We start from the raw sequence: 22,223 nt of genomic DNA, 5'->3' as shown, positions 1-22,223 counted from the left end.
CCTTGTAAGTAAAACACACTTACAAACTTAACAAAGTCTAACAAGTTCTAGAAAAACAAAGCTAGAACTAGGAATTCAAATCCTCACCAGGATAACATCAGAGATGGACCCGTAAATAAAGAGGTGGTTGACTACTCCGTCCTGACCATTGGCATCAGTGAGTTTACTCCAAACAAATCAAGATCCAGAGAGCACAAGTTAAAAAGTCTTTAGGTCTGATCCCAAACTTATACCCCAGACCAAATAAACACATGAAATTTTCCGGCGAAGCAGGCAGTAAGTTTGCGGCTAAATTCTGCCACTCACTAGTAAAGCCCCCAAACCCCCCACACACCAAATAAAGGCAGAGAAGGCAGCCGACGACTGATGAAACATCTTGAAAAGTTTTAGGAGAGCTTGATAATGACAGAGGCCCTCAGCGGAGTGTCTCAGCTCCGCCACACACTGAAAGATGGAGTCTCCGAGGAGCGGCTCTAGAAAACCTTTAATCTACGAGAAGTGAGGGCAACAGAAAAAAAAAGGCGGAGTTGGAGCAGAGGAGAGGCAGCGACGCTCTAGATCTACCATTCCACACTTTTGAAAGACATATGTGACCCTTATCCGATATTGGCGTTTCAGAACATATAGAGAGAACATGGACCATGTGCTTGATCTGCTACACACTACCTCACATACTCCCCTCGGAAACATAGGGGACATGGGAGAAACTAAAGCTGATGAAGCGGATGAAGCGGATGAAAGGGTGGGAGGTTGATGGTTAGAAAGACCCCGTTAGAGCATGTTTATTGGCAGTAACCTTTTAGGGTGCTTAAATTTTTTTTTCCTGACTAAACTTAAAAAAAAATTAAAGACTTGACCAATCGCGGATTTCCACGTGTCAGTGGAGCTTGCGAAACAGGGTAAACAACGACGCTTAATCAGACAACTGAAGCAATGGTTGTTAATTTTTTGTGGGCCCCACTATGGGTCCCACCGACTATTTAATTATTTTTTTCTAAGCCAATCCCCTAAGCACCCCACCTAAGCTACCCCAATAAACATGGTCTTAACCGCCAGAAACGGAGAGAGCAAGGCTAGGTTAAGGATGAGTGGGGGGAGAGGGAGACAATATAGAAAAAAAAAACACTCTCCTTTCTCTAGGATATTTATTCGAAGGTGGGGTAAATTTGAACGTTTTTAGAATTTATTCTTCAAAAATAACCATATTTTCACAAATATTGTAATTAAGAATTAAAATAACTCTTATCGATATTTAAAATTATTTAATGAAATATTTATGCAAGTTTATAAACTTAATTCTCACCTTCTAAATACTAAAATACTTTACAATAATCAGTATATCCTAAACCTAATGTTAGAATATTTTTGATTTAGTGTAGTTTTGAAAATTGATAGCCAACTTAGGATATCCAAAATTTGGGGATTAGCTTAATTGCGAGATTGAAAAAGCAAATCTGACATAGCAAACCTTGGAGATATTGTTACGTCAAAGAAAATATGGAATGCAAAAATAGCATAGCAATTAAATAGTGAAACAGTTTTTCATTGGCAACAAGGTTATGCTGAATAATTATATAACGCTAAAATATATATTTTCAAACTAATAGACGATTATTAAGTTGTCTTAAGATTTCATGCGTCATCTAGCAAAACCAGTTCTGAAAATGTGAATTTTTTTTGGAACATACTTATCTCCTTAAAAGTTAAAACTAGGCCTGAGCATTTGGGGTCCCAATCGGATTTCGGTTTTTCGGATTTATCAAAATCAGTCCCATTCGGATTATATAAAAGTTCGATTCGGGACCGGTTCGGGTTCTATCGGGTTCGGGTCGGGGTTAGTAAATCTTCAAAGAACCGGCACAACCCAATATACTTTCGGGTTCGGATCCCAATCGGTTTTTTGGTTTAAAAGTACCTGATTTTTACCTATTTTATAACCAAAACATGAGTAAAAATGGTTCTTCAGTTTTAAAATACCTGATTTGTACCTATTTTGTAACCAAAACTTAAGTAAAATCGATTCAAAAATAAGAAACATCAACCATGATCATTCAAAATCAAACGAAAAGTAAAAATATTTACTGATAAAAAGAAAACCAAATAAATAAAAGCATAAAATGAAAACTAAATTCTCATGAAATGAGAAACATTGTTTAACGAAAACAAAATCTAAATCTAAATACTTCAAGATTCAACGGCCATCTTCAACCATCAACCTTCATGTAATAGAACCACCAATATTTATGTAATAGAACCATCAACCTTCATGTAATAGATAAGTATTTTAGATGTTCAATATTTCTTAGTGTATTTTAGATACATATTAGGAATTGAGATCATGTTTGGTACAAATTATTTTCGAGGTTTTGAATGTTTTGGATTCTATCGGATATCCATTTAGATTCGGGTTCGGTTCGGATAATACCCATAACCCAAAATACCACAAAACAAGATCCATTCAGTATTTACGTCGGGTTTGGATCGGTTCGGATTCATTTTTATCGGACCGGATTCGGTTCGGATTATCAGGTTCGGTTTATTTGCCTAGCCCTAGTTAAAACATACTACAACTAATAAAAGGAAAGAAAATAAAATTTAGAATGTTAATACATAAATCTTTAAAAAAGAAAAGAATATTAATACATACATGCACTTGATGTTTTCTTATTTCCCTCTTGTCTCTCTATATATACACGTTATATTCACACTCATTCGCACATACATTTCAGTTTCATACGCGTGTTATTAATCTCTCTCCATTCTCAAATTTCACAATATTCTTGTGGATTTTTACATTTCTTAATCAAATTTTAAAAGAAAGAAAACAAATGGACGCAGCAAGTAGTGTTGACGAGAGCTCAACAAGTACAGATTCGGTTCATACTCCGGCAAAGATTCCTCCGGCGACGGCAAGAAAGTCGCCATCTCCGGCGAGTCTATACAGAATGGGAAGCGGATCAAGCGTGGTTCTGGATTCTGAGAACGGCGTCGAAGCCGAATCAAGAAAGCTCCCGTCGTCAAGATTCAAAGGCGTTGTCCCTCAGCCGAACGGAAGATGGGGAGCTCAGATTTACGAGAAGCACCAGCGAGTCTGGCTCGGCACTTTCAACGAAGAAGAAGAAGCTGCTCGTGCTTACGACGTCGCAGCTCACCGTTTCCGCGGCCGTGACGCCGTCACGAACTTCAAGGCCGACACGACGTTAGGTAACGGAGACGAAGTCGAGTTCTTGAACGCACATTCGAAAGCTGAGATCGTTGACATGTTGAGAAAACATACATACAAAGAGGAGTTAGAGCAGAGGAAACGTAACCTACACGGTAAGGGAAACACGAAAGAGACGGCGTTTGCTGCCGTTAGGGTAGCGACGGGGTTTAAAACGGCGGAGACTCTGTTTGAGAAAGCGGTAACGCCAAGTGACGTCGGGAAGCTAAACCGTTTAGTGATACCGAAACACCAAGCGGAGAAACATTTTCCGTTACCGTTATCAGGAGACGTCTCCGTGAGAGGGACGCTGTTAAATTTCGAGGACGTTAACGGAAAAGTGTGGAGGTTCCGTTACTCGTATTGGAATAGTAGTCAAAGCTATGTGTTGACTAAAGGTTGGAGCAGGTTCGTTAAAGAGAAGAGATTGTGTGCCGGTGATTTGATCAGTTTTAAAAGATCCAACGGTCAGGATCAACAGTTGTATATTGGGTGGAAATCGAAATCCGAGTCGGATCAAGATACGGGTCGGGTGGTCGTGAGATTATTCGGCGTTGACATTACTTCTTTGAAGTCTCAAAGTGATGTCGTAATGAAGGAAGAAACGGAGATGCTGTCTTTAAGGTGTAATAAAAAGCAACGCCTTGTAACTACAATTTAACTCTTTCTCTTTGGTTTGTTTTTCTGTAATTTCCTGGGAAAAAAACGTTTTTAAAATTTTTTTCTTAACTACTTGTTGTCGACATGATTTATTATTTAAGTTGTAAAACAAAGTTAAAGTTGGTAGAAACTTTTCCAGCAAAAAAGTTTAAACACGTGAAAAACAATTTTTACAAGTAGATATGAAACAGAAAATACACAATAGAAAACATGAATTAGTTTATTATTAGTGGATCATTATATTCTTTTTGTATATTTAATTTTATTCTAATACTCCTATGAATTATATGCGTGGGTAGCATTTTTTTTGTTCAACTTTCAAATGAATCCCAATAGTTCTGAAATGTCTGACATTTTGATATCAAATCATCTATAGTCATCTGATGATGAGTATTTCTGTGTGTGGGTCTATTTCGTAACTAAAATGGGCCTTTTTGTTTAAGGCCCATTAAAATCGTCTCTCAAAGTTATAATTTATACCTTTTTGTTTTTTTTTTAGAATGTGCCAGCGAAAATGTCGTTCGGAATTTCTCAATCCCATTCTTTATTTAACGGCGGTCAGTTAACGCCGCCGATATACTTCGCCGGAGCTCCTGCCAACTTATCCTCTCTCCTGCTGTCAGGTTTGCCGTTACTGTTGCTCTCCACTTTTTTTTGTTTGTTTCGAGAAAATTGAATTATGTGTAATTAAGTTTGATGTTTCTTCTTCTTTTGTTGCAGTCAAGAAGAAGAAGTCATCATTCTCTCCTAGAATAAGCAGGTATTCATTATTATTATTTATTTTAATGTACGAAAACATTGGTTTATAAACTTAAAATAATGATAATAATATATTTTTTCTCTACATTTATATTTCAATTTTGATGTGTGTTTTCAAGAATTCAAGAACTTCAAAACACATTGCAAGTCAAAAGAAACGCACCTCTAGTATGTGGAAGAGTCTCCCCTCGTCTTCATGTTCCTGATCACATACCAAAAGCTCCATATCTTGAATCTAGCGAGCCACCAAAGATATCAAGTGAACATCAGTTTCCTGACTCCAACGGCATCGTTAAAATGAAAGCAGCGTGCGAGCTCGCTGCTCGTGTGTTAAACTACGCAGGAACTTTAGTTAAAGTAAGTAAAGATTAGCGTTTTCTCTTGTGGGTCTCTCTGGCTATGCTTATAAAAATGATGCTTGCAGCCATTTGTTACAACAGATGAAATCGACAAAGCAGTGCACAAGATGGTAATTGAGTCTGGTGCTTACCCTTCACCTCTTGGTTACGGTGGATTTCCAAAGAGTGTTTGTACATCAGTGAATGAATGCATGTTTCATGGCGTCCCAGACTCTCGTCAGCTACAGGTTTGGAGTATGAAACTGCTTCTGTAAGAATGAATCAATATAATCAATAATTAAACCCTTGTTTAATTTTTAGGATGGTGATATTATAAACATAGATGTGGCAGTCTACTTGGATGTAAGTCTTCATGCTTCTTTTCTTTGGCTAATATTCATTCAAGTTTATCCTTGTGTGTGTAACTCTTTTTTTAATCAGGGATATCATGGAGATACGTCTAAGACTTTCCTCTGTGGAGATGTCGATGAGAGTCTTATACAACTTGTGAAAGTCACAGAAGAATGCTTGGAGAAGGGTATATCGGTTTGTAGAGATGGAGCAAGCTTCAACGAAATTGGGAAGATCATCAGGTAGTTTAATAGTAGGTACTATCCATGTTTCAATACGCAGTTTCAGTGATCTTCCAGTTTTCAACAGTGAGCATGCTGCTGAAAAGCATGGCTATAACATGGAGCGCTTTATAGGGCATGGTGTAGGAACTGTATTACATTCGGAGCCTCTTATATATCTCCACAAAAACTGTAAGTAACACCGCAAGGCTTCTTCAAGAAGTCTTCTTAACGGTGGAGTTTCACTGAAGAAACTGTCTTTTTTTTTTCTGCAGATGATTTTGAAATTGGCTATATGATTGAAGGCCAAACGTTTACGCTTGGTGATTGATCTTTCTCTTATGGAACTTGAATGAATGCATTATGTATTCTTTTAATGAATTGATTGTTTCCTTTGTTTGCAGAACCAATTCTCACCATTGGAACCACAGAGTTTGTAACATGGCCGGACAAATGGACAATTCTGACAGCAGATGGTGGTCCGGCTGCACAGTTTGAACATACGATTCTAATCACCGAATCTGGTGCAGAAATTCTTACCACATCATGAACTATATACACAATGTTCAAGAACTAAATCATTGACGTTTCATTTCTCTGTGTTAGGAAGTGTAGCATTAGTTAAATTAACCATTCAAGACCTTCTTAGATTGTTTTTTGGTGTACTACGACTTCATCTTTTCAATCATATGAATCGTGGGCACATTGCGGTTGTTAGACCATCCGCATTAGCGGTTTAAGAGAGGTTCGTGGGCTCGAAATCTTAGGCCCGTTGGTTTAAAAAAAAAAAAAAATTCGATAAGTTTGATGAAACGGGCCTTGCGCATGAACCCGTAAGGGGCGGATGTTGCCACGCGGCGTACGCTGGTTGGTCAAGCGTTCCGCGTTGACGAGGAGGAAAGTCGGGCCACGTCTTGTTTCTTCTCATTTTCCCCTTTCTCTGAAAAACTAGGGTTTCACCGTGAGAGGCGACTTATCGTGCGACGACGATTCCCGGCGTTTTTCTCGACGTAATCGACGACGTCCTCTTCTCTCCACCAGCGTAGGTGAGTTCCTTGTAGGTTTATAGCTTTATTGGGTCGATTTTGGGGTGGGAAGCAATTATTCGATTTTGTAAATTTTTTGGGGGTTTCGAGTTAGGGATCTAAATCGTCATATGGGTTTCGATCAAGGGTTGTAGATCGTGATTGTTTTTTGTTTTTGGGTTATTTTTGCAGAGATTTGAAATCCAATTACGGTTTCGTTTTATGGGTGAGTGATGGGTTTATAAATTGAGTGATTGGTTTCGTTTTATGGGTTAAATGGAGTGATAGGTTTATGGTTGCAGATCGTGATAGTGGTTTACGAGTAATTATTTAACAAAATCTTGATTTATTTGACAGATGGATCCGGAAGAAGATAGAAGACATTCAAAGAAGCAACATGAACACATCAACATGTTAAGTTTCGTGGCGGATTCTGAGTACGGTATTCCTAAAAGGTGTCCGTGTGGTGGGAGACTCATAAACGAGGTGCGCGGGGAGGAGGACTACGACACTCTTCCTGGGAAGCGGTTCTTCACCTGCAGAAACTACGAGGTAAAGTCTCCTCTGTTTATCATAATCTCATCAATCTTTATGTTCTATATTGTAAGTTGTATATCTGATGATTCTTGATGTTAAAACCAAGGCTGATGGGCTCCATTATCGTCAGCCTTGGGTGATAGGTGTGCAGGAGGAGCTCGAGAGGCTAACTAAACGGGTGGAAGAGGCTGAGGAGGTGATGCTGGGGGTGTCCACTCTTAGTAAACGGTTTGAGAGACTTGAGGTTAGTAAAACATTTTGAGCTCTTTCATCGCTTTTAATTTTTTTCCTTGTATTTGTATTACAGTTACTAACACAAATCTCCTACACTTTTGCCATGTCCAGGAACAGGTTAATTCACTCAATGAGGCTGTCTATGACCTCACTGTGCAGGTCCATTCCCTCGAGAAGGTCTGCTTCGATTGACAATGAAAGGTTAGAGTCAGCTAAACTATATCTAGGGTAATTGTTATCTGTGGATTGAAGTAGACGTAGGAGTAGAAGTAGAACAAAAGTATAACTATTTGTAGAACTAGAAGTAGACATAAACTAAACTAGTACGAGAACTAGAAGTACAAGTAGATATTAATTGTTGGTTGGTTGGTTGCTGTGATTAATGTTGAATTGTACTTAGGTTGGTAGAGATAGTTTAATTTTCTCTCTTTTGAAACGGAAAATACCCTGTATTTTCGCCTGATTTGATGTCTATTGACTGCTCATTACTATGTAGTAGTTCTGTAATGAATTTTGGTTGGTATTGTTAGTTAAATTTTATCTCTTTCCACACGTAAAAACTTGTTTAAAAACATAGTAACTCCAGCCTAAAAATTTACAGATACATCTTAACACAAAACCAAAACAAAAACCGGTAACCCTCAAACCAAAACCAGAACACAAAACCCTCAAACATGGAACCTTTTTCCCTTCACGGTCCCGGGTTTGTTAACCTATTAGCTTCGCAGAGCAGTAGTCCAATAGACGTTGACTCTGCTGAGGCTGCAGTTAACTCACCCGGGTTAGTTAAACCACCGGAAAGGAGAAAGTGGACAACCAAAGAAGACCTTGTACTGATCAGTGCTTGGTTAAACACCAGCAAAGATCCGATAGTTAGTAATGAACAGAAGTTAGGGACTTTTTGGAAGAGAATTGAGGCGTATTTCAATTCTAGTCCTCAGCTCATTGGCTCCCTTCCTCGAGAGTGGGGTCAATGTAAGCAGAGGTGGGGAAGGGTGAATGCAGAGGTCTGCAGGTTTGTGGGTTCCCATGAAACGGCTCTGAAGGAGCAATCGAGTGGGCAAAGTGAAAATGATGTCATGAAGACTGCGCATGACATCTATTTCAATGACTACCATCTCAAGTTTGCGCTTGAACATTGCTGGAGGGAACTCCGGTTTGATCAGAAGTGGAGGTCACACTCTCAGCCGAAGGAGAAAAGGAAGGAAGGTGGTGCGGAGGCGGTGCGTGAGGAGGAAGAGGTTAGGCCTCCTGGTGTTAAGGCTAGCAAAGCTGCTAAACGCAAGAAGCCAAATGAAGCAGCTTATGATCATATACATACCATCCTAGCTGAGAAAAATACCATTTCCAGACAAAAGATCCTTGATCGTTTGCTAGCCAAAAACATAGACACACTTTCTGATAATGAAGTGGCTCTCAAGAATAAACTCATCTCTGAAATGCTTTGATGTCTATTGTGTGTATTTTCTTGCTTTGCTTGAGTAGTTGATGTGTATTTCCTTGCTTTGCTTTACTGATTATGTTAGCTTTTCTTCTGCAGGTCACGGGTTGGAGGTGACAGTGTTGCAGGTCACGGGTTGGAAGTTTAGGTTGTTGCAGGTCACGGGTTATGTTTCTTTCTACACTGCAGGTCAATCATGTACTATGTCTATGTATTTTGCTATTGTTGTAACTCTGAACTTGGTTCACGGATGTACTGAACTTGATTCACGGATGTACTATGTTGTAACTCTATGTCTCTCTATTTAAATGATGTCTCTACTCTCTGCTTTTTAATCAAAGTGATCTTCTATTTCTTCTCTTGCTATTGTTTCTCTTCTGTGTGTTGCTCTTGTTTGTCTTGTTTATTTCAAAGTGATCTTCTATTTCTTCTCTTGCTCACGGATGTACAACATACAACAAACTACAACAACTAAATTCAAACAACAAAAACCTACAACAAACTACAACGTAAAGGCCAATGACCTGGCTTGTGGCAATGGAAGCAATCACCAGTTCGCATGGCTAACCAAGGAGTGAAGTCCGTGACCAACAAACACACATACAAGAGCAACTACCTTCAACAACAAACAAGAGCAACTACCTTCAAGATTGGTAAGAAAATATGGTTGTAGAATAAAATATGGATGAAGAAAAAATTGGATTCTTTAAAAAAATGGTTTATGAAAATTAGAAAGAATTTTAGTTAAAATATAATATGATTGAAGTTAAAAATTGGATGCTTAAAAAAATATGGTTGTAGAAAATTATAAAGATTTTTAGTTAAAATATAATATGATTGAAGTACAAAAATAGGATTCTTAAAAAAAAAATGGTTTATGAAAATTAGAAAGAATTTTAGTTAAAATAAAATAGGATTGAAGTTAAAAATTGGATTCTTAAAAAAATGGTTTATGATAATTAGAAAGATTTTTAGTTAAAATAAAATAGGATTCTTAAAATAAAATATTAAATTACAAATCCCCTTTTGTCATGTTAGGAAGAAAACATCAACAATGTCATCCTCATCAAGTGATGAAGTTGATGAAGCTATAGAAGAAATGGTCGACGAAGTAGTTGATAATTACATCGACTCAATAGTTGAGGTCCAAGGTAAGAAGCCAAAAAGACGTGCTTATATCGACAGAGATCGGGAACAAGGACACAATCAACTATGGAACGATTATTTCAAAGAAAATCCTACATACCCACCGGAAATGTTTAGGAGGCGTTTTCGAATGAACAAGCCATTGTTCCTTCGCATTGTCGAACGTATAAGTAATGAAGTTCCATACTTTCAGCAAAGACGAAATGCTCACGGGAGGAACGGGCTATCTGCACTTCAAAAGTGTACGGCAGCTATACGTATGCTGGCATATGGTCAATCGGGAGATACATATGACGAATATCTCGACTCGGTGACAGTACATCACGTTTGTGTTTGGCAAATTTCACGGATGCAATAATAGAATTGTTTGGAAATGAGTATCTACGAAAACCTACAGCCGAAGATCTTCAACGCTTACTCGATGTTGGAGAGGTACGGGGGTTTCCGGGGATGATAGGCAGCATCGACTGCATGCATTGGGAGTGGAAAAACTGCCCAACGGCTTGGAAAGGTCAGTTCACACGTGGTTCAGGAAAGCCGACAATTGTCTTAGAAGCCGTGGCATCACAAGATCTTTGGATATGGCACGCATTTTTCGGCTTACCAGGTACCCTCAACGATATCAATGTTCTTGATCGGTCCCCTGTTTTTGATGACATCTTACATGGTCGAGCACCAAAAGTTAAGTTCAAGGTCAACAACCACACTTATCGTATGGCCTACTATCTTACTGACGGAATTTATCCAAACTGGTCAACATTTATCCAATCCATCCCACTTCCTCAAGGTCCTAAAGCCGAGAAATTTGCAGAAAAGCAAGAATCCGCCAGAAAAGATGTCGAACGGGCTTTTGGAGTATTGCAATCGAGGTTTGCAATTGTTAAAAACCCAGCTCTCCAATGGGACAAGGAGAAGATAGGAAAGATCATGAGAACTTGTGTCATATTGCACAATATGATAGTAGAGAACGAACGACACGGATACGCTCAAATTGATACTTCTGAGTTCGAGTCCGGAGAATCAAGCAGAACTTCGAGGGTGACAAGGAGAGAAAGCATTCATGTCGGTGATATGTTAGGCATGCGCAGAGAAGTTCGAGATCCAGAGAAGCATGCTCGTTTGAAAGCTGATTTGATGGAAAATATATGGCAAAAGTTCGGTGATGAAGATGAATAAATAAGTTATGTATGTTAGAAAAATTTCTCTTTTATGTAATGTACTTTTAATGTATTGAATAAAATGTTTTCATAATTTTAATAATATGTTTTAATATTTTATTCATCTTTTCTGAATATTTTAAATTTTTTTTAAAAAAATTAATATTATTATTTTATTCCTATGAACTCTTTCATCGGGTTCACTAATGCAGAAAACAGCATATCCAAGTTCATAACTGTTCATGGGCCCACGAAAAAATAATAAAAAATGTTGGTGAACCCCACTTTGGGGTTCACCAATGCTCATGCTCTTACATCAGTGTCATTGTGCAGAAAAGACCTAGTAGCATGTGTTATAAAGTGGACTTTTATGGTCAATAAATAATAAACTAAAAGAACAGGCTATACATAATCATTGGCTTTGAGAGATGTACCAGAATAAGTACGGTGCGGAGGAGAGGGGATAAACCATATGTTCCTCATGTGCGTTGTGTTTTTTTTGGGTCTCATGTTTTGTGAGCTATTTTTGATCCAAAGTATGTAATTTAAAAATGTAATTCTCATTTTGTTAAATTTTTATCAAGTGATAAAATAATACTAGAAAATATTAGTCCAAGTTTAATAGTTACTAAACTATACAGGTATGTAACAAACTCTTATTATCATAAGTTCCATTCATATTTTTTATTTTGTTTATTGATGGTACAATTCGTCCAATCCGTTTATTCTGCACTGTTTGATGATCCGTCCAATCCATTTGTTTCGTATTAACCACAATTATTCTGACCTATCTATTTGTTTCATTATCCGTCCAAACCTTCCAAAGAGGAAACCATTTCTAATAAATAGTTATTTAAGCTATTTCTCTAAGCATTTAAATCAAATGTCTTGGTTTCTTTACATCTGGCCCAAGAACGTAGTTAGTAGACTCATGCATTCTAAGCTTCACGGATCGCACGTTTTTGTATTTTTATTTATGTGGTTCAGGGACCGACCATAAGTCATCCAAGTTCCAACCAAACACATGGACCAACCATTTCCACGTGCCGACCAAAACCAAATGCAAATTCTTCAATCTGTCCCAACAATTCAAATTCACACACACACACACGTGCCGACCATGGAAATCACTTTATACGAACGTTTAACTTATCACAATAATTCATCATCGAAATATGTATATATATGCACACACCATTGACATTCGTAGAACTCAAACACACTAAAACATAAACCATAGCTTTTCAACCAAAACACAGCGTCTTAAAGTCTCTTTGATCAAATGGCTTCTTATGCGATGTCTCTCCAATCCATCTCCACGACAACTCTCAACAATCTCTCCTGTAACCACCAATCTCATCGTAACTCTCTTCTCGGTTTCTCTAAACACTTCAAGACTCTTGGGATCTCATCCAACGGTTCGGGTTTCTCCTCTCGTTCAACTTCCACTCCCGAGAACCTCACTCTGTCCCGAGCTCTCTCCCAGAACGGACATATCGAAAACTCCAGACCAAGTAAGTTCATTGATCCCTTTTTTTTGTCTTTTGAGGACATTTCATATATTTTTAAGCATGATCTCAAAATTCACAAATTGAGTTTTCGTTTTTTTATTTTCTTTGTTCTTGAAAATTCAGGTAGAATTCAAGAACTGAGCGTGTACGAGCTCAACGAACTAGACCGACACAGCCCAAAAATCCTGAAAAACGCCGCTAGCCTAACGTTCGGTCTCGGCGATCTCGTCCCATTCACCAACAAACTCTACACTGGCGACCTCAAGAAGCGCGTGGGAATCACCGCCGGTCTTTGCGTCGTGATCGCACACGTCCCGGAGAAGAAAGGTGAACGGTTCGAAGCCACTTACAGCTTCTACTTCGGCGACTACGGTCACTTATCCGTCCAAGGACCGTACCTGACGTACGAGGACTCGTTCCTCGCCATCACCGGTGGCACTGGAATATTCGAAGGTGCTTACGGACAGGTCAAGCTTCAACAGCTTGTGTATCCGACAAAACTGTTATACACTTTTTACCTCAAGGGTCTTGCTGGTGATTTGCCGGCGGAGCTCACCGGGACTCCGGTTCCTCCATCCAAGGACGTGAAGCCTGCGCCGGAAGCTAAGACATTGGAGCCTAGCGGAGTTATTTGTAACTTTACTAATTAAATTCATTATGCTTTTTGTGTCTTTGTATAATGAAATATTATTATTTTTAATAAAGAACAATAGCAAGTTACTAGATATAAATTTTCTTGCAAGAAAAGAAGTTAAAAGCTATTAACTTCACTTTTATATTCGTCCAAATCCATTCACGTTCTCACCAAACTAAATGAAAGTATGTTGATATACTAGTCAACTAGTGGTATGTGCTAGTGTGCTGATAATACCATAATGTATGTTATTGATAAAACAAAACCAAGTGCAATAGATATGTTTGGAAATATAGTGAAACTCGAATTCACAAATTGATAATCTACAAAGTGGAAATTAAAGGATATGGGAAACGAGGAAGAGGAATGCAGTTAACAGCATGAGCCAAAGACAAGAAAGCTTTTCCAGAAGCCTCTTCCATGTTGACTTTCTCTCCTTCGATTACCCAATCAAAACATTGCACCATCACTCCAATGGCGACTCCTACTAATATATAAGCAAGATTTGATCCAGGACATCCTCTCCTTCCAGCACCAAAAATCAATATCTTCTCTCTTTTTCTTCCCTTAGAAACCTCTCTGGTCTAAACTCATCAGGATCTCTCATCACAGCATAAACATTAATTAAAAGAGACGTGCCCTCCGGTATGTAGAACCCTCCTACCTTACACCCTTGCTCAAATTCCCTTGGTAGATCAGTTTCTTGGACCAATCTTGTCTTCCCTACTACTGAATCAATTTCTTCTCTCAGTCTCCCAAGGATCTTAGGGTTGTTGATAATTTCAGCCATTGTCCACTGTATTGTTTTTGTAGAGGTGTCACCTGCTCCTACAATTTCAAATACTTACTAATATAGGGTCTGATTGGTAATGGCTGTAGCTTTAAAAATTTTGCTGTGGAAAAAAATTCAGATTTTTTTGCTTTGGCTTTAGATTTTATTGCTGTAGAATTTTATGGAAAGCACTAAAAAATTGCTTTGGATATTTGGCTCTACAGAGTAATTGTACAGCTGTTGGTTATTTTAAGAGCTGTGGTTTCAAAAAAAAATTTAAAGCTTGATTGCTTTGAATTTGGTGCTGTAAAAATAAATAGGGCTGTGGACAGCAACTACCAATCACCCCCATAATGGAGTTCTTATATATTACGGGTGTGCTATATAGTCAAATCAACCTAAGTTTACTAATATAATTCCAAACCGGAATTTTATGATATCAATAATTTTTAGTTAAAAATATAAACAGACTTTTACAATAAATTCTAATCTACTATATTACTTAATTATGCACAATAGTATTCAATCCAAAACCGAAGCAGCCAAAAACAAAATCGAACCATATTAAAATTCAGTCCATTTAGAATCTATTCAAAATCTGAAAAATTCAAACTAAGGAGGAGGTTATTGTGACAAAAACTTTTAAAAAAATATTTCTGAGAGAATGGCCGTATATAATATGTGCAAATTGATTATGTAAAAACATTAATCTGATCTTAAAACCAATTACCCAGTTCGAAATATCATAATTTTTGAGAAATAATTGATATCAAATTTCGTGTAAAGGACAGACCTTTTAAGTTCAAACCTGTGTCTTGTTATTATTCAGGTAAGACCCAAGAGCTCAACGTGTACGAACTCAACGAAAGAGATCGAAACAGTCCAGCAGTTCTAAAACTCGGCAAGAAACCAGAGCTCTGTCTCGGCGATCTCGTACCTTTCACCAACAAACTCTACACCGGTGATCTCAAAAAGCGCGTGGGAATCACCGCCGGTCTCTACGTCTTGATCCAACACGTTCCGGAGAAGAACGGCGACAGGTTCGAAGCCAATTACAGCTTTTACTTCGGACACTGCGGCCAGTTGTCCGTAGAAGGACAGTACTTGACTTACGAAGATACGTTCCTCGCCGTCACCGGTGGTACCGGCATCTTCGAAGGTGCGTACGGACAGGTTAAGCTACGTCAGCTTGTGTATCGGACGAAACTGTTCTACACTTTTTACCTCAAGGGTCTTGCTGGCGATTTTCCGGCGGCGTTCACCGAAACTCCGGTTCCTCCGAAGGACGTGAAGCCTGCACCGGAAGCTAAGGTGACGGAGCCAGGCGCAACCATCAATAACTTTACGAAGTAGACTTTGTGTTTTTTCCCCGTGTTAGTTGTTTTAAAAACTATTATTTTTTTGGTAAAATTTTTAAATACTATTATTGTTTTGTTTATAATCGGATCTTTGGATGAGTTGTGTAATGTGTTGGTGGAATATTACGATGCGACTTCTGTTGTTTTTAAGTCTTCTAGAACTTGGAACGTTAACAAGGAAACATTTTCTATTATATCCCTACTTTTTTTCATCCAACTGAACGTAATTAACTAGAAAACATATGAAGCAAACCTAGAAACACAAACTTGGTGGACAAGCATTTGATGGAAGAAGCAAATGATTACGTTATATACATGACAATAATCCATTTTATAAAATCAAAGAACAAACTCTGAATATACCCAAAAAAAAAAGATGTCTGATGTGATGTATTTATCATGGAACAACAACAACTTCAAATTGAAATAGTCTTCAAATTCTTTGGGCACCTTCCACTCAATCTTTCTCTTTTGTACTTGGCTTAGCCAATGTTGATGCTGACTACATTGCTAAGTCTAGGCTAGCTAAGTCTGCTCTCTTGTTCCTCTGTTCTACAGAGTGATTGTATAGACCCTTTTAATTAAGTAGTGAATTTGATGTAGCCCAAAAAAAAAAGAACAATGAGGAAATGTGGAAGGAAAACTGATGTGTTTTCAAATAAATAAAGCCCAAATTAAGGCCTATATAAATTGGGTTATGGGCTTCATAATAAACCATTAAACATTATGGTGTTATTTTATTTAGTTGCGGTCGCTTAGGGTCTTGACGGTCAATTTGGCTTTTTGAGACTCCGAAGGGACAACTATAATCCAATGCTTATAATACACATCTCTGGACTATATATATTTATTTTTGTAAAAATTCTCTGGACTATATTTGCCAACTAATTTATTAATTAAGCACATATTTCAATCTAATCAAAATAGATAAGCTCATCAAACACAAATCTCCATTTCCAGAGACGACCATTTTTTCGACACAGCTAGTTGAGCCCTTGATTTTAGTATCACATTTAACTTCATATAAATTTGAAAATAAGATGGATATAACAACAGCCCAGCATATATATTTCTGTTTATCATATTATTATATGTCTTGAATTGGAAAGTATTGCCTCGCCATTACACTGGAACGTAACATTCGCATATTTTGTTTACTTGGTAATAGATGAAATTAAAATTAGCGGTCAAAACACAAGATATAGGCACTCTGGACTTCGCATCACAGAGTCACAGTTTATCTGGATATACACATAAACACTAAAATATTTGTATTTACAGATAAGGTTACAACGAATTCAACAAAGTGTCAAGGTCCTATTGACATTTTAATTTTTATCTCTTACAAATATACTGAGGTTTATCATGTACGGCTTTTTCTTCTGCCATGTTTCGGCCATCCACGAAGAGACATTTGGCTTTTCATTTTGGGATACTACAAAAATATTTTCGACGTTTTATATAGACTTTGTATGGATGAAATTAGTTCTTATAAAAAAATAGCTCATGCACGTTACTTGGTGTGGGGGTTGCCGGCTGATATAGGATTTGCATTTCAATTTTCTTGCTCAGGTATTGAATTTAGAAACGACATAATATTTATCTAAAAATCAAACTAAAACTGATTAGAGTTTGTATGTGAAAATAATATACGAGAATATGTACATTACAAAAGATTAGAGTTTATATGTGAAAATAATATACGAGAATATATACATTATAGTAATATATATGTTAAATAACATTTATTCGGTTTGGATCGAACCAAATATCACTACTGAAACATACATCAATATCCGTATAGAAAAACATATTTATATCAAATCAGATAGTCTAATACCATCTGAAAATTCATTGGTTCCAATTAAAATCCGTTAGTAAAATATATAAATAATACTCCATATATATATATATGAAGTTCCTAACATAACAAACCAATCACCTACTACAAAGACATTTTTACTAGATATAGAATACACACTTGCTTGGATATACCCAAATGATCTTTAAACAATTCTACAAAAACAAAACTTGCAATCATAACGGCGAATATTCACTACTCCATATCCACACTACTACAACAAGACAAATCCTTCATATTATTATTTGTGAATTGTATATAATTATACTATGAAATTGGGGGATCAAGGTATATACATAATTTATTAACAAAAGCTAAGATTCGACTTGCAATGCAACGACTCGACTTCTCTTTCAAGATAATGATCCTTGAGAAACCCTATAGAGCCATATATTTGCTATCTTTATAAAAAGACACAATCCCACCCTTTTGTTTAAAGAGTACTGCACAGCTATAAAAAGGTGGATTAATCTGTAAAATCACCATGATTAAGAGCTTAAGCAATATGAAGAATTATAACGAGAAACGTGAAAAATGTTGTGAGTACATCGAAGCTCTCGAAGAAGAACGCCGCAAGATCAATGTCTTCCAACGCGAGCTTCCTCTTTGCTTAGAGCTTGTCACTCAAGGTATAATTCTATACATATACATATGCATCTTCGTTTGTATATATAATATAACGTATTTTGGGATGTAACTGGTAGCAATATCTCGATCTGATGCAAATTCAAAATTCTAACAGAAAATTCCGATTTATGTATATTGACATCTACAATAAGTATGTATTAGATATTAAGACGAAGTCGTGTGTAAATATGTGGATTGGTGTTAGATCTAAAGATTCAAATTATTTATTGTTTTGGAACTTTAGCGATCGAGGCATATAAAAAGGAGATATCAGGGACTACGACAGATACCTTGTACGGACAACCAGAGTGCTCGGAGCAGACCACCGGAGAATGTGGACCCGTCTTGGATCTGTTCCTACCTATCAAACAATCTTCAGCCTCCACAGATGAGGAAGAGGAAGAAGAAGAGGTTGATGATGTTGAACACGAATCTCATGACACAGGCATAGATTTCGTTGACAAGAACATGAAATCTGAATGGCTCAAGTCTGTTCAGCTTTGGAACCAGCCTGAGGCAGTTCCCGTTAGTAAATCGGTAAGATACTAATAAAGGGCTTTGCATCTTGATGTATTTATTTGTTTATATATATATATATATATAATTTAACACAGATATTTTTAGAAATATAAACATAATCTTTGCGTTTTAAAAAATCGTGAAATTTCATTTTAATTTGTTTTGAGGATAAACATGTATGAGAATAGAGAGACTATGGCCTCTATTGTTTCAATTGCAATTTAGGCGTTCATGTTAATATGAGTAAAAAACGTTTTTGTAATGTAAAACATTGTTCATTATAAAATAAGTTTACAAATAACTAAATAAATGCAAAACGCAGATATATATGGAGTTTTTTTTTCTTTTTGAAAAAGGGCTAATATATATGGAGTTCTCCGTTTGGCTTTTACGTTCACAGCTTAAAAAGTGCTAAAGATAAACAATAGTCTCAAGCTTATACGTGTCTTGCGTTTTCAGGAGCGCTCACAACAAGAAACACAAACGTTGGTAGAACCGATCAAAGAAAATGACAATGGAGCAGGGTCTCATCAGCCGCCATGCTATGAAAGCAACGAAAAAAATGACTATATTATATCTCTTGCGACTACTAGCAGCGGGAGCGGTCGACAACAGACGGAGGCTGAGAGAGACGGAAGCGGTGGCAGCGGCGGTAGCAGCAGTCGGAGAGGGCAAAGAAAGCAGAGGAGGTGTTGGTCGCATGAGTTGCACATACGCTTCTTGAACGCTCTTAAACAGCTTGGTGGTCCTCATGGTGCGTTTCTTGATTTCATTTGACATTTTTAATATCCATATTCTGATTAGGGTTCATGAAAGTCGATTAATTGGTACCGTAATGGGATTTTGCAGTAGCTACGCCGAAACAGATTAGAGAGCTTATGAAGGTTGACGGGTTAACAAATGATGAAGTCAAGAGTCATTTACAGGTTAGTAAAAGTAAAATTTAGAAATAGAATTTCCATAATTGGTAGAAAATTTAAATATGTTTCTATGCCAAATTAAGACACTTGCGCACGTGGATTTTGAATACTACAGTTAAAGTTTGTCGGTATATATATCCTTTTTAAAAGCAACTGACTGAATTTATTTTCTTCAAAAAGTTTCCCTACATTTTTTTGCTAATTTTTTTTATCTTTTATTTTTTTTTCTTGGATAATAAATAGAAATACAGGCTGCATACAAGACGACCTAGCCAAACAATTCCTAACAACAGAGACTCTCAAACTCAACATTTCGTGGTCGTCGGTGGAATTTGGGTCCCACAGGCTAGCCACTCCAAGGCGAACGCAGTCGCATCACGTGAGACAACCACCGGGATTTATGGGCCTATGGCCAGCCCATTACCGTCGGAGTGGCCGAGCCATTCAAATTTTGGTGGGGAGATTTCGGAAGAAATATCAAGATGCTCTGACAAAGGAATTGTTCGGTGTAGCTCACCAGCAATGTCTTCTTCCACTCGTACAAAGACTAAAGATGCAAAAATGTCATAAGTCATTTTGATAATTATATAATAAAAGGATATAGGCATTGAAATGAAAGAGTTTATATATAGATGTTTGGAGCGACAATTTGAATATACTATTATACTCCACATAGGATAAATGTGACTTTGATCGTATTTTTTACACATTGTTATCTCTTTGTTTCGCAAAAAAAAAAAATCAATTTGACACCTTTTACAAAAATTTAAAAATAGTTATAATGTGCTTATATTTTTATTAGTCATACGTATTTGATCAATAGTATTTAAAATAAATAAAATTATTTATAAGATCAATATATTAAAATTAATATTAAGTCTGAGTTAAATATAAAATTAGTTTAGAATTTTAAAATGATATTCTTTTTGTAATAAGAAAAAGTGATAAAATGATATTTTGGTGAAAAAGAGAGAGTATTATATAAATTAAAGATGTATCCAACTATTGAATTTACAGCTGATATGTAAAAACTCTAAATAATTACGTTGATTAATTGGCACGGCGCATTACATTAAATGAATATATATTTTGACCACATCGTTTTGGACTAGTCTAAACATGTACAGATGGAATGCATTGAAACCGTTACATGAACTAGTAGTATATAAAACGTCTTCTTCCAATTCGTTTTTAATCTTTTTAAATCTCTATAAAGTCATGCATACAGAAGCGAAAGTATTGATATTAACATATTTTTAGAACTTTAGCCATCACAAATATAATATTTCTTGCCCTAAATATATGTATTGTCGGCCACGTTTATGTATACTAATCATATAGTTATAAGATACAGTCACACAGATGACATTAGAGAAAACATACTATATCTTTGGAAAAAGAAGAAAATCTAAAATATTTGTATGCTATACAAAAAGACCAGGAACTTGCAAGTCGGAAGACATTACATGGTTTCATTCATGTGAAGAATATGCCGGAATCTGAAGAGCATAATCTAATTTTCCTGTATAATAAAATATAACTCTTAACTTTCCAGTTAAGACTTTATTCTCTTATTGCTTGATTATTGATACAAATGTGCAGGTTGGCTCCTTTTTCGTTGAGTGTATCAGTCTTTTTTTTTATAAGTTCATTCTTTATTTGTTGCCTTTCATTTTAGTATTAAAGTAATACTACAGTTTTGTAACTACTACGTAAAGCTTAACTCAAAATCAAGATTTAGTCATGAAATGAATTTTTACACTTTAAACACTTTTATAATTAGAAATGTGGAATAGTTGCTAAGCTTACGACAAAGCTCAAATATATGGCTCTATATTAATATTATTTTATTTTTCATCAATTTGATGAAATGTTAAATATTTTTTTTACAGTTGAATGTTACAATGAATGTATTAAAAATAAAATTAAATGTCGTGGATTAGTTGGAAAATTAGATGAAAATATGATGTCAAATTTTAATAGGAAAACCATGGGGAACTTGAATCTAGAGAAGAGCTATTGACGTTTTCGATATGACGGTTCGATCTATTTCAAATCTTAATATTTTAACAATATATAAGATTCTATAGATATGTGTATATATTAATAAATTCAATATTTTGATGATAGATCAAAAAGTACAGGATTCTGATTAGGGTTTCCTCAAGATATGATTATTAATAGGTCAGGGATGGGTTAAGCTAATCAAAGCAGGTTTTTATGCGACCTTTCGCAGTTACTAAAAGCCTAAACAGCTCTTGATGCTAACTTTAGGACGATATCAAAACATGAAGAATAAAAGCAACCAATGCTTTTCTTGGTCTAGTTCTCGTAATATACTAATGTTATATTCATATGGAATATTCGACTAGACCTAATTAGTAATTGTTTAACGTTAGTTCATTCTATGTTTGTCACATTCACGTATAAACAGAATAGTTAATGTGAACATTATTTAAAGTGATAAAAACATTATTTAAAGTTTGTGCTAATCTCGTTTTAAGCTTCTCCAAATGAGATTATGATCTATCAAACCAAGTTTGACAATGTGATATAGTCTTATATGGGTAAATTAATAAATCAGTCTTTCAAAATTTCTTTCTTCCATCCACGATGATGATGCCCACATGCCAAACCAGTCGAAATGGGAACATATGTTTCTCAATATTACATGATTTAACCGAGAGCTCTTGGTATAGTGGTAATAGAACTCCAGTTGGAATGTTCGTCCTGGGTTCGAGTCGCTTTGGTGTATCCGGATAGAAGGTTTTATAAGGTTTAGTCTGAACTTACCGCCTTAGATTCTCTACGGATATCAAAAAAAAAATATTACATAATTTTCTATTAAAAGTTACACGATTAAGTTTAAATTAAATTAATATGAACTGCCCCACAGCTGCACATAATATATAACAATTAATATTATAATATATTTATGAAAACTTGATTG

General features: G+C 36.3%; 8 protein-coding genes across 9 annotated transcripts; 7 read left to right on the top strand and 1 right to left on the bottom strand.

Annotated features, from left to right (window-relative positions):
• Positions 1–2,373: 2,373 nt before the first annotated feature.
• LOC103875354 (AP2/ERF and B3 domain-containing transcription factor ARF14) lies at positions 2,374–4,008 on the top strand. The gene has a single exon (XM_009153868.3). The coding sequence runs from the start codon at positions 2,829–2,831 to the stop codon at positions 3,861–3,863; it is 1,035 nt and encodes a 344-aa protein (XP_009152116.2). The 5' UTR covers positions 2,374–2,828; the 3' UTR covers positions 3,864–4,008.
• A 124-nt stretch (positions 4,009–4,132) lies between these two features.
• Positions 4,133–6,248, top strand: LOC103875353 (methionine aminopeptidase 1C, chloroplastic/mitochondrial). Its single transcript, XM_009153867.3, has 9 exons — positions 4,133–4,485; positions 4,583–4,622; positions 4,741–4,978; positions 5,046–5,207; positions 5,281–5,322; positions 5,401–5,552; positions 5,620–5,723; positions 5,807–5,854; positions 5,936–6,248. The coding sequence occupies exons 1-9, from the start codon at positions 4,377–4,379 to the stop codon at positions 6,079–6,081; spliced, it is 1,041 nt and encodes a 346-aa protein (XP_009152115.2). The 5' UTR covers positions 4,133–4,376; the 3' UTR covers positions 6,082–6,248.
• A 7-nt stretch (positions 6,249–6,255) lies between these two features.
• Positions 6,256–11,344, top strand: LOC103875424 (glutathione S-transferase T3). 2 transcript variants are annotated; one of them, XM_033273039.1, is made up of 5 exons: positions 6,256–6,577; positions 6,914–7,108; positions 7,200–7,337; positions 7,439–7,528; positions 8,868–10,007. In XM_033273039.1, the coding sequence occupies exons 2-4, from the start codon at positions 6,914–6,916 to the stop codon at positions 7,517–7,519; spliced, it is 414 nt and encodes a 137-aa protein (XP_033128930.1). In that variant the 5' UTR covers positions 6,256–6,577; the 3' UTR covers positions 7,520–7,528; positions 8,868–10,007. The 2 variants fall into 2 exon arrangements, with proteins under 2 accessions (XP_033128930.1, XP_033128929.1); XM_033273038.1 differs by having other exon boundaries at positions 7,439–11,344.
• On the top strand, positions 9,823–11,090 carry LOC117126156. The gene is made up of 3 exons (XM_033273582.1): positions 9,823–10,171; positions 10,276–10,425; positions 10,702–11,090. Exons 1-3 carry the CDS (start codon positions 9,823–9,825, stop codon positions 11,088–11,090), a joined length of 888 nt encoding a protein of 295 aa, XP_033129473.1.
• A 51-nt stretch (positions 11,345–11,395) lies between the features above and the next one.
• Positions 11,396–13,356, top strand: LOC103875352 (allene oxide cyclase 2, chloroplastic). The gene is made up of 2 exons (XM_009153865.3): positions 11,396–12,585; positions 12,706–13,356. The coding sequence occupies exons 1-2, from the start codon at positions 12,354–12,356 to the stop codon at positions 13,230–13,232; spliced, it is 759 nt and encodes a 252-aa protein (XP_009152113.2). The 5' UTR covers positions 11,396–12,353; the 3' UTR covers positions 13,233–13,356.
• A 401-nt stretch (positions 13,357–13,757) lies between these two features.
• LOC103875423 (cytochrome P450 705A22-like) lies at positions 13,758–14,006 on the bottom strand. Its single transcript, XM_033273581.1, has one exon. It carries the CDS (start codon positions 14,004–14,006, stop codon positions 13,758–13,760), a length of 249 nt encoding a protein of 82 aa, XP_033129472.1.
• Positions 14,007–14,341: 335 nt separating this feature from the next.
• LOC103875422 (allene oxide cyclase 3, chloroplastic) lies at positions 14,342–17,267 on the top strand. The gene is made up of 2 exons (XM_009153938.3): positions 14,342–14,363; positions 14,746–17,267. Exons 1-2 carry the CDS (start codon positions 14,342–14,344, stop codon positions 15,339–15,341), a joined length of 618 nt encoding a protein of 205 aa, XP_009152186.2. The 3' UTR covers positions 15,342–17,267.
• A 16-nt stretch (positions 17,268–17,283) lies between these two features.
• On the top strand, positions 17,284–19,982 carry LOC103875351 (transcription factor HHO1). The gene is made up of 5 exons (XM_009153864.3): positions 17,284–17,836; positions 18,079–18,371; positions 18,813–19,107; positions 19,203–19,279; positions 19,517–19,982. The coding sequence occupies exons 1-5, from the start codon at positions 17,692–17,694 to the stop codon at positions 19,841–19,843; spliced, it is 1,137 nt and encodes a 378-aa protein (XP_009152112.1). The 5' UTR covers positions 17,284–17,691; the 3' UTR covers positions 19,844–19,982.
• The last annotated feature ends 2,241 nt before the right edge of the window (positions 19,983–22,223 follow it).

The sequence above is a fragment of the Brassica rapa genome, chromosome A06, assembly GCF_000309985.2.
Source record: "Brassica rapa cultivar Chiifu-401-42 chromosome A06, CAAS_Brap_v3.01, whole genome shotgun sequence".
NCBI classification, from domain to species: domain Eukaryota; kingdom Viridiplantae; phylum Streptophyta; class Magnoliopsida; order Brassicales; family Brassicaceae; genus Brassica; species Brassica rapa.
The sequence above is the reverse complement of the archived record's forward strand: the minus strand, read 5'-3'. Positions and strand labels throughout refer to the sequence as shown.